At 39.2% G+C, this 12,278-nt stretch overlaps 1 protein-coding gene across 4 annotated transcripts in view; it reads right to left on the bottom strand.

Annotated features, from left to right (window-relative positions):
• The window catches only part of CTNNA2 (catenin alpha 2), a 1,292,108-nt gene that overhangs the window by 885,036 nt on the left and 394,794 nt on the right, over positions 1-12,278 (bottom strand). For all 4 annotated transcript variants that reach the window (XM_055121537.1, XM_055121538.1, XM_055121540.1 and 1 more), the window contains exon 4: positions 9,489-9,655. In XM_055121537.1, the coding sequence (XP_054977512.1) occupies positions 9,489-9,655 (167 nt within the window). The remainder of the gene's footprint in view (positions 1-9,488; positions 9,656-12,278) is intronic.

The raw sequence follows: 12,278 nt of genomic DNA, 5'->3' as shown, positions 1-12,278 counted from the left end.
TAGAAATCTTCAGAGAATAAAGTGGTTTGCAAACAAAAAATTAGAGGACCTAGTGAAAGTTTCACACAGCGTGATTCTGCCAACTGCAGACAGGCAACACATCCAAGTCTAAATTAAAGGAACTGTAATTTTAAACTGAGTTTACACCTTACCAACTGCCAAAAGAAAGAGAAAAAAATCCGCCCCGAGAAGCACTGGCCCATTCCCGCCCCCTCCTGAGGCTCAGCTTCCAGATTCTTGCCAACAGTTGCATGGATTTTTCCAGAGTGGTCTTAGCCTGGATCTAAAAATTTCTCTAGGAATTATTTTATGACGGCTGGAGAAAAAGTATAGGGGTAATGCACCTGCTTTTTTTTTTCTTTTTGGGTCACACCTGGCGATGGTCAGGGGTTACTCCTGGCTCTGCACTCAGGAATGACTCCTGGCAGTGCTCAGAGGACCATATGGGATGCTGGGAATGAAACCTGGGTCAGCCACATGCAAGGCAAATGCCCTACCCACTGTACTATTGTTCCAGCCCCTAACGCACCTGCCTTGCAAGTGTTTGATTCTTAGTACAGCCTATGGTTCTCTGAACACTATCAAAAGTAGTACTTACTCCTGGGCACAGAACCAGGAGTAAGCCCTGAGCCTAGCTGTGTGTGGCCCAAAGCCCTCCTTCCCACCAAATAAAGAATTTCTTTACAAATAATGTAAAGATCTAGAGGTACTACGGTCCCCTCTCCTCTAGAATGATTATAATATCCATGAAACTGATTAAATTTAAGATTGCATTGTGAAATAATTTAATGAATAATGGTCAGACAAGTGGCATCTTTGTAAAAATAATTTTATCTACCAGAGTTGACCAAGCACAGAGTACTTAATGAACAGGATACATGTTTGCAAACTCAAAAGTCCTTAGATATAAAGACATCTTACTAGAGGCCACAATTAGTAACAAAAAGGGCAGAATAAGAAAAAAAGAAATGAAAAAAAGGAATCTCTGTAAGAGTAATGGACCTACTTCAGAATTCAGGTTGACTCTTGAAATTTGAATCCATATCAAAGTAGTATCTGCAAACAGTTCACTGGTAATGTGGAAGCAGAAATACTCACTAAGATGGCTGGAAATGCCAACGAATTAATATAGTCTGAGCTATAGAGAGATATAGCTTTAGTTAAGATTGACAGTGACAGAGGAGCTAATTCAACTTCCTTATCGACTTTCACTGAGAACAGTGTATGTACATAAACCAGAGAAAACAGATATCTTCAAACGTTTTACTCCATATATATGATAGTAGCATTCAATTTACTGAGCAGGATAGCTCATTCTATGAAGAAAATCTCTATATCAAGTGAGGGAAATGATTCAGAATAATCATTACTTAAGCACTATATAGAACAATATTTTTACCATCCATGGAAATTCTACATATTTTCCTAATTGTAAAGATAGAAAATGGTAATTTAATTCTTTAATGTTAGTCTTTTCAACATCTAGCCAGACTCTAAGGAAAAGAAAGAAATATTAATAATAAAAAAAAGATCTTAAAAGGGGACTGTTGTGTGTTAGGATGTTTTTAGATACACACATAAAATGACATTTTATGGTACTGAAATGGACCATTTAAACCAGTTGCAGAATTTAATTGGACACTCCTATCTCAAATCATTAAAACAATGAATCGGTCTTGTCTTTCTTTCTAATACAGTTATAATCATCCCATTATGGCTATCAACAACATCATTAAGAGGGCAGCTCTTTGATACTAATTTCCTCCTGCTGCTTCTTTGAATTGCAAATATTTTCTTAGGATTTAAAAACCTGTTACCAGGAAGAGTGAAATAATTATCTCAGAGGGAGCTAAGTGTTGCATTTGACTTCAAGTATATAGATAAAATAATCTTTTTAGTGGTTGGTCATCACATTGCTTTAAGTATGTATTTTGTTGTGTTACACATAACTCATTCTTTCCGAAGAATCCAGTTACTGATTTAAATTTAAATATTAACTCTGCAAAATTCTCTTGGAAAGCAATACCAATGATGTGTGCTCAGTGCCTAAGTGTAGACTCAGTCATACTCAGTGATTTTGGGTTGTTTTTATTTTTGTTAGCTTTCTTTTTAAAATAGGGGGCCCGGGAATCAACTCTGGAGATGTTTGATCCAGCAATATAGCTTGACCAGTGTTAGCCCTTATAGTGTAGTGCAAGGTCTGTGCTTGGTGGGACTCAAGGGCCACTGACTCTATGCCTACAGGTGCTGGATGAACCCTATAGTATGGGGAATGGACCACCAGGGCCTTGTACATGTCAGGCGTCCACCAACCCCCACATTCAAACCTAAAAGAATCAGAGAGACGGTCCAATCAATCATATACATATATATATATATATATATATATATATATATAATTCATGGTTCTGGACCAGGGAGATATCTTAAAAGAACAGAACACATTCTTTGCATATGGAAGCCCGAGTTTGATCCCAGCACCACATGGTTCCAAGCACTTTAGGGAGGATCTTTCTGCATTTGAGCCCCTCCTCTGTCATTTGTTTGCTCTATTATCCAAGGGAGCCACTTAAACTTTCTCTTTTTTGGGGGGAGGGGGGAATGGGGGGGAACAGCCAGTTGGAACATTACACATAAACTCATCTTGACACTTGGTTGATACTCAGGGTCTATTCCTGGCTCAGTACTCAGGAGTCACTCCTGGCAGTGCTCATGGCTCCATATGAGATGCTGGGTACTGGCTGCATGCAAAGCTAGTGCCCGACATTCTGTACTATCACTCTACCCCACTACTTAAAGTCCTGACCCACAGAGCCTTCAGTAATAAGATGAAGGTAACAGTAACTACATGTTGCATAGATTGCTGGAAGAAAAATTAGATATCAAATAAAGAAGTCTACCTGGCAATAATCAGAAGCCCCTGATGCAGAAATACTAATATGCTCTAGAATATATCTTAAAGGGATATGGCTATATCCAATTGTTTTACAGAGTCTCTAAGTCAGTATCTCAAATTCCTGGTTTAAATTGGACATACTCATTTTAGCATATAAAATAAATAGATTTACAATTCATTTAACTAGCATCTATTAAGAACATACAGGCAGGCATATGGTGATGCAACTGGGACTGAATTAATGAGTCTGATCTTTCTCTTCCTAGACTGTGTATTTTAGTTCTCTTGTCGATATATACTGCCCACCCCAGGGCACTAAATCATTGCTGTTATGATTGTCATTTCTGTTTGGACAAATTAAACGCATGTCAGTATCCTACTATTGATATTCAGCTATTAAATTTAAAATGACTGATAAAATCACATAGGTCATACATAACTCTCTTGTTAGGATTTGATTTTACAGCTAAACAATATCTTGGAAATAGGATTACTCAAAAGACAGGTGAATAAAGGAATATAAGATCTGACCTCTAACTATTTGTTCAGACAGATACTCTGATTCAGTCACTGGATCAGAGCACTACCAATACTTATCTTACTGTTTCTAAAAGACAATCAGAACAGTGTGTGTGTGTGTGGCGGGGGGTCACATTCAGTGGTGATCAGTCTAATTCTTGGCTCTGTGCTCAAGGGCTGGAGTGATAGCACAGCAGTTGGGCTTTCACTATTCACGTGGCTGACCTGTGTTCGATTCCTCCGCCCCTCTCGGAGAGCCCGGCAAGCTACCGAGAGTATCCTCCCCACACGGCAGAGCCTGGCAAGCCACCCGTGCGTATTGGATATGCCAAAGACAGTAACAATAAGTCTCTCAATGAGAGACGTTACTGGTGCCCGCTCAAACAAATCAATGAGCAACGGGGTGACAGTCCTCAAGGTTCATTCTTGGCAGTGCCAGGGGGCCACATGCAATGCCAGATATCAAACTCTGGCAGAGTATGTAGAAGGTAAACAACCTACCTACTATACTATCTTTCCAGCCCAAGCAAGACTTCTTGATTAAATTTTCTGTTTCTTTGTTAACAAGTAAAGCAAATGAGTTAATCAGAGAGCAAGAATAAATGAAATGACTTTCATTTATTCTTAAACAATATATTTAACAAAGCGTAACAATTATAAAAGTTTATATAGATTTATTCACAAGTAATCTTCAGTTTGTGCATGGAAGATCACTCTCCTCAGAGTCACTTACAATTTATGACATTCCAGGAATTCTTTGAAATGACTTTTTGTATACAATTTAATTCTTAAAAATTGTTTTCTAGAGTAGTAGTTCCTGTATTTCTTGTTTACAGAGGAGAAACTGAGAGTTACTACTCAGTTGCTGCCTGAGATATTTCACAGTAGCTGCCTGAGATATTTCACAGTAGAAGCCTGTATTTGTAAATAATTAGCTCTCTCTGAAGCTCAGGTTTTTAATTCGAGGGTGCTGTCTTAGTTTCTAATGAAAAATGTGTACATAAAGTTAATAGAACTTGAGCTAGGATTCTACTGATCAGATGATAAGGAAGACTAAGAGCTTTACCTCATATGATGAGTCTCCAATTTCTACTCTTCTAATACTAACACTTTCTGAAGTCTGAAACTTTTCTACAATATAATACACATTATCATTGCCTTTTTGATTAATAATGGTGCTAATGTTAAAAAAGCACTTATTAAATTCACTATCTGTTTTAAATCCACACCCCCCTCTCCTAAAACCAAAAGAAAACAAAACAGGACAAGATAGTAGTAGTAGGCTCGGCTCTGAGCAATCACAAAGAAAATCTAACTTTCCAGAAATGTTGAGTAAGGATAACGGCTGCCTATTTTACTATTTCAAATTCTAGGAAGAAGTTCTTCTATAATCAAGAGTACTATGACTAGGCTGGTGGGGGTACAAAAACGATAATTATTTTCTCTAATACAGGTATATCTAGATGAGTTTATATGTAATGTTATACTAAGAATTAACAATATAATATGATTACATTAGCTGGGGGCATGGGAAAATAAATCATGATCATTGACTGAAATGTGGGATTTCTTTAAAAATCTGAAACACCACATATCGACCCAAGACAATGCCAATGTCAAGTGACTATAGAATATACCAAATGTTTCGCTAAGGAATTACCAGCAACTTTAACAATAACAATGATTAAAACTAAGTATTTTAATGGTTTTTAATGTGCAAATAAAGTTGCTAAGGAACATTAAATTCCCACTTTGCTGATAACATGACCAGTTGTTAATAACTATCCTGTTTGACATGATGACAATAGCAAATATCTTTGCTATTATATGAATCCTTAACATTTTTAAAAAGAGCTTACCACTAAGGTCCACACACATATTGTATGGCAAAAATACAAAACATGTGAGTGTGGACTATCTGAATGTGAACTATCTGGCAGTTATAACAACATAGTTCTTTGGGTCAGGGGCTATTCCTGGCTCTGCACTCAGGAATTACTCCTGTCAGTGCTCAGAGAACCACATGGCATGCTAGGGACTGAACCGGATAGGCCAGGTGCAAGGCAACTGCCATTCCCACTGCACTATCACTCTGGGAAACAGATATATTTTAAGGTAGCTTAATGCAATTACACTGAAAATTCATACAATATCCATAAAATTTTCAGTTTTATACATATTTGGAGCCTACGAAATTTACTCATGACTATTCAATTGGCCAACAGTTATCTACAGGATAGGACAGGGAATGAAGGTGGGTATTTAATGAAAACAAATTGAGAGTGCTTTATCTACAAAGTGAATTTGAGAAGAAAAAAGATAAATATTAGTTTACAATAGGAGGATAGTTACTTCAATGCTCATGTAAGTCAGAATTAAGAAAAATCAGTATTTGAAAATAACAATAAAAAAGGCAAATTTCTTAAAAGATTTTAAAATTAAATATTTGGGCATTATTCTCAATAGTATATAGTTAGATAGTGAATTATTCAACCCTGTGAACAAACAGAAAATCAGTCACATCATTATAAAGCATCTATAAATCTATCATTCCTATGGTAAAGAAATTCATATAAATATGAAAAATCCTGAAAAAAGATGCGTATTATCATTTCTCGCTTGCTTCTTCAAAATATATAAAGATATCTAAATCTTGAGTTAAATTAAGCAAATAGATACTTCAGGAAATACTTGATTAGTAGAGGATGTGCTTCTATGGGGGAAAAATGAATGTCAAGGAATATGAGTAAACAGAATGACTTCCCAAGTTCCTTTTAAATGACTTGCTGTTGACATACTGAAGGTAGGATGAGTACTCTTTAGCCTTGTTACTTGATACCCTGCCCAGCTTAAACCAAAATTGTATCACTGACCACAACCAGTAGTTTAACACCAATACTTGCAGTTCCCCACTTTTTCCACAAGATAGCAACATTCACCAACTTGGCTGTTAAGTCTGCTCTAAGCAGAACACTTGTGTTGTTTAGTTTACAATCATTTTTAACTTAATTTTACCAGTGATAATCTGACAGAACTTCTTAACATCACCGGGTTGACTTTTCCACAGCTTTGTGCTAAATCTTTTTGTTTTTAAAACTTCCTTTAATTTGTTATTTGGGAAGAGAGTACAATTGACTCCATACTGCACTGGGTGCAATGATATCATCAGCAACAGAGCTGGTCAAAACAGGCAGGAGGAGAGGCAGGTAGGCAGACTGGCAGCACCAGGTGCCATATGCCCTGTTCCAGAGTGAATTTCATGAGCACTTCCCATGTGTGGAAGTTCACAGGGAAAATTCAGTCTGTCATCACTTCCGGAATAAGGTTCTCCACAGCAAGACAAATCAGACAAAATCAGACACAAGATGGAAAGTTAATTTCTTTTGGTTCAGGTTAAATCCCATTGGTATGACGATACTGCTCACTTGTGCAAGGCCTTCCCTAAAATATTTCATTTGAAATATAAGCCATTGGTAAGGGGGAGATAGAACTTTTTCTCCAGAGCACTTGAGAACAAAGTCATTTTTGTCAAGAATGATGTATATAAGACAGGTAGGCTTGAGGCATCCAGCCATCAGGATGGCCTGTACGTGGTTCCAGAGATCTGACAGTTGCACCCAACCTTTTGTTTACCAAACACTCACCATGCACCTGCCTCAGGGATAATGCTTCCGGGAATCTCACAGGGAATATCATCCCAATTAAAGTCCCATGCAACTCTAGGAGTTCTCTCATCAGCCTCAAATGAAGAGGCAAAGTGTCTGCTGTAGAAGAAAGCTAATGTAGTGGGCTATGACACAGCTGATCAGGAGATGCCAAACTCAGATGAAACCTATTTTATCTTACTCTATTCACAGTGAATCATAGTATTACAATGTCCCTTAATATGCCTGTGATGTCTCATATCCTACAGCTTACCTAGATAGTATACAAGAGTTACCTTTAATCAGTTTATCTTTTGAGAGTCCATTTTGTGAGACACAATCTGAGAAATAAGAAAATATATTCCAAGAAAGCTTTGTTCTGTGTTCTTTGGTTTCTCAGACACCTTTACAGAAATCACAAAAGCTCTATTCCTGCCTTGAAATTTTAAGATTATGGAACTCTGGCTGGAGATGTGAGAACTTGAGGAGCTTCATAATAACATGATCTTTATAGATAATTTGGAAACCTTCACCTCCAATTAAGGTTATCTCTGTTAAAAGACTCTACCCCAAATATTTTGAAAGAGAGCACTAAAGAGTTTGAACATTTCTTAAGAAACTCTCATGACTAAACAAATCTGAGATGGAAAATGTGGTAAGAACAAGTTCTCACTAGTTATTATTCATATTACTTGTTCTCGCACTACTCATTTTACTGACAAGGAAATTAAAAACATAAAAGTTGGCCTACAGAAGAGTTAATCTAGGACTGGTTAGAGTCAGAGCAACTAAGTGAAGAATAGCTTGATTCCCCCAGAAGCTCAAACGACCCAGGACCTAAAAGCAAAACAAATGAAATCAAGAAATGTCCCATAATTCACATTTCTTTATGGAACATCCCTGCATCCAGTTTCAGGTTGGTACCAATGATCAGAAGTGAAATACACTAGAGGAATGGAATAGAGACTTTGGAGGTAGAAATCATATTCCTCAGTTACATCACCTCTGTTCAAAGGGTGCAATCCTCTTGGTTACAATGAGATACTAGCACCATGTAAAGAAATGGAGAACCCCTAGAAGGACAGGGAAGGCTCTCCCAGGCAATGGTATAGTAAAATTTGTCACTAGAGAATGCCTCCTCTGTCATTAGGAAATAAAACAAAAAATAAATCATGACACAGAGCACTTAAGATGGAGTTCTATGGGTTCCAGATCATGTAAGTGCTCAGAGAACCACTCTTGGTGTGTTTGGTGTTAGGTTTGGAGTTAGAGTTTCAAATTTGGTTATAGAAGGATTGTTGCTAGGGGGCTGTTTCTAGGAATTGCATATTTTTAAATAAGCGAACTGTGGTAAGCTAAAGTCATATAGCTACAGAAGTGCCAGACAAGAACAGAGTCAAAACACATTCAACACATGATTCACGCTCAGCTGGTCTTTGGTGGTCATTAGTCCATCTGTGCTCTGAGCTCAGCCTTACATGCTGAAACAGTTTTTTACTCTAGCTATAAGGTGAAATTCAAAATATTTGTTTTGAGAGAAGAAAAACAGGTCATGTGAATTTTCTTCAAGTTTTGGATATATTATTAAACAAAATTTTAATAGTAGAAAAAACTAGGGAGTCGCTACCATTTGAATATCCTCTCTGATAGCCTTTCTAAGTAAGAATGTAAGTGTAGCCAATTTAGAAGCCAGCCATGATAGAAGCTGTGTGTCTGACAACGGAGCTGGGCATGGACTCTACACTGTACCCCAGAGTGCATCCTAGAAACAGAAACAAAACACAGAGAGACAAAGGCTTGAGGTGCTTGTGGTACACAGGTGGCACCAGCCAATTAATGGGTATGGGGGAAGTTCCCGGTGGTCCTTAAATCTACTTAAACTTTGCCCTGTGGTTAAAGGTGTTCATATCCTCATCATTTCTGTGTGGGGCATGGCCCTGCTGGTCAGTCTGTAAATCTATAACAACTCTCTCTCTTTCTCTCTCTCTCTCTCTCTCTCTCACACACACACACACACACAAAACTCTCTTTAATAAAATCTTTGAACTCCTAAAGCTGTCTTGTGTTCAAATCACGAACCCTAATACCACCTGCCTGAGTAACAAAATATCTGGCAAGAAAGGAATAATCTTTATATGTTATCATTATTATTTGAGGTGTTTTTTTTTTTCTTTTGAGCTATACCTGCCAGTATTTAGGGTTTAATGCTCTTTCTGCATCAGGCATTACTCCTGGCACAGGTCAGAGGAACCCTATGGGGTGCTGGGGATGGATACTGCACTGGCCATGTGAAAGGCAAGTGTCCTGCCTGTTGTACCATCTCTCCAGCCCAACGGTAAGTCATCTTTTGTACAGATCAGAGCTAAAGTTGATATGGTCACTATTGCCACCCAAAACCAGCCACACAAAGCAAACTGTGACATACGTACAATTTTCAGGTGAGATAAAAGTCTCATGACATCCGCCATATCTGCTAGGATGAGTAAGCGTGTTACAGCCGACAGCAAGGCCCGCGCGGCCCGCACCATGGTGCCACGCTTCACTGAGGAGCATGGGTCATCTGCAAACTCTGAAGAGGCTACGCGCATCGTCTCACCTGGAAAACAAACACAGAGAGGCAACTGGGTAGACAGCAGACTCAGAGGCGGCCATCCCGGAGAGATTCATGCATCAATGACAGGTGTTCCTGCTGCAAAACTACCAAGACTGGGGAGTCTATCTGCCACCTCCCAGCAGGAGAACCTTCTAGGCAGACACATCACTACACATGAGTAGGTTCTCGGGATGAAAGAAGACTCTCCTCTTACACGGAAACATGGTTGTATGGGTTTTGCATTCATTTTTTTGGCATTGCTTTGTTTTTTTTTTGTTTGTTTGTTTTGTTTTCTGGGCCACACACAGTGGTGCTGGTGCTCAGGGGCCCGACACTCAACAATCACTCCAGGCAGGCTTGGGGAACCACACGAAATGCCTGAGACTGGACCCAGTTGGCTGCAGACAAGGCATATACCTTACCCACTGTACTATCTTTCTGGCCCAAGTTGTATGTTTTTAATCATTGTATCACTGTATCATTGTCATCCCATTGTTCATCGATTTGCTTGAGCGGGCACCGGTGATGTCTCCATTGTGACATCTGTTGTGACTGTTTTTGGCATACTGAATACACCACGGGGAGCCAGCCAGGCTCTGCCGAGTGGGTGAGATACTCTCAGTAGCTTGCCGGGCTTTCCGAGAGGGGCGGAGGAATTGAACCCGGGTCGGCCACGTGCAAGGTGAACGCCCTAACTGCTATGCTACAAATATTACATTTCATTCAAACTGCTGAGGTATATTTGCTCCAGCCTTACTCATGCTTCTCTTCATTTCTGTGATAACCAATGGTATTTATCACTAGTTGACATTCCAAGAAGTTTCCTGCTCTACAGAGGATGGAACTTTAAATTGCCCACAGGGGCCAGGGATGTAACTCAGCAGCAGCCCATGGATGAGGCTGCAGGATCAATAACCCATTATCAGAAACTAAGAAAGAGAAACAGCTTGATTTCATGAGCACTACATCTTTCTACCTCTTTCATGCTTCCCCTGCGACTACTCTCAGTGATGGTTGGTCCACTTGTGCTGGTGTGAACATTGATTGTAGGGCCGCCAGGGACACACCAAGTGGTGTGTGGAGGCCATAAAATGCAGAGCTCAAATGCCGGACTAGTAAACATGAGGCAGGCGTATACTGTTTGAGCTGATTTCCCACTCCAGATATGCTCTTAATTGAACCAGTTAGTCGAGACTAGATAATAGAAATATCCTTAAGGTAGTCATTTGATAATCTGCTGGCAATTTTCCAGGACATCTTCTAATATAGAAGTCATTCATAAGATAATTGAATTATCTCACGAAATGTATTCCGCACCTACTTGTGTCAGACTGTCTAATAGAAGTCTCTAGAACTACAAAGGCCACGAGAAAGGCCTGGTGTCCAGGAACTGGCATTCTAATGAGAAAACACACTACAGAAGCATACTCAGAATACAGGAATTCCCAAGCCAAAGCTTCTTAAACTTTGTTCACTCACCACCTTTTTCGCCCATGAAACTTTTGTGTGAGCTAGGTAGACAGATATATAACACAGGCATACAAATACATATTTATTGATAATAATCAAAACACTTAAAAACAAAACTTTCCTGACTCTCGCCTTTAGTTGCAGGGCTCATGACCCATAGGAAGTTCACTAAATTTAAATAGTTTAGTAAACCTACAATTGGGCTGGAGCTATAGCACAGCGGTAGGGCATTCGCCTTTCAGGAGGCCGACCCGTGTTCAATTCCTCCGCCCCTCTCGGAGAGCCCAGCTAGCTACTCAGAGTATCTCACCCGCACGGCAGAGCCTGGCAAGCTACCCATGGCGTATTGGATATGCCAAAAACAGTAACAATAAGTCTCACAATGAGATGTTACTGGTGCCCACTCAAACAAATTGATGAGCAACAGGATGACAGTGACAGTGACAGTGACAGACTACAAGTATAGAAGAGGAATGAGATTGGGAGGCCTGCCAACTCTGATCGACCTTGAAGAACTAAAAAGTCCTCACTAGGACTACAGTGGTGAAGGGCATCTTAACCTTGTGCCAGGCTGTAAAAACCCAAAGAGGGGCAGGAAGAGAGGGAGAGATATAGAAAAGGGATAATGCCAGGGAGACTATTCCAGAAACACAGTAGCAGAGATTTGGACCGTGCCCTCATCAGGGAGGGAAGCTATAGTTGACATTTTTATTGTGACTGCTTCATGACAAAATAAATTAAAGAGGACAAGACCAGGACACAGAAAAGAAGTTAAGAGAAAAATGCCTGTATAGTCTGAGAGAGCAATATGAAGGTCTGGAGCAGGTAAAAATGAAAAATACAGAAGGGAGAATGTATGAATTGAATCTGTAGGAAAGAAACGATATGAGGAGATCATATATGAAGATGAGAGAGATGATGAAGTTTATGATGAATAGTTCCACAATAGAATCAACAGATCCTAATTTTGGCAAAGGTATCCCAGAAATAATGAGCAGAAAGAGGTCACTGAATCTATGCAGTAAAATTCACATAGGGTAGTGGGGACTAATGAGACTTCATAGAGTAGAATATCCACAAGAGCAGAGTTACTATGGCCAATTATTTAATTTGGAGTCAACCAATTCATTCAATATTTTGCTCATAGAAATGATTA

The sequence above is a fragment of the Sorex araneus genome, chromosome X, assembly GCF_027595985.1.
Source record: "Sorex araneus isolate mSorAra2 chromosome X, mSorAra2.pri, whole genome shotgun sequence".
NCBI classification, from domain to species: domain Eukaryota; kingdom Metazoa; phylum Chordata; class Mammalia; order Eulipotyphla; family Soricidae; genus Sorex; species Sorex araneus.
This window is presented reverse-complemented; position numbering and strand designations above follow the sequence as displayed.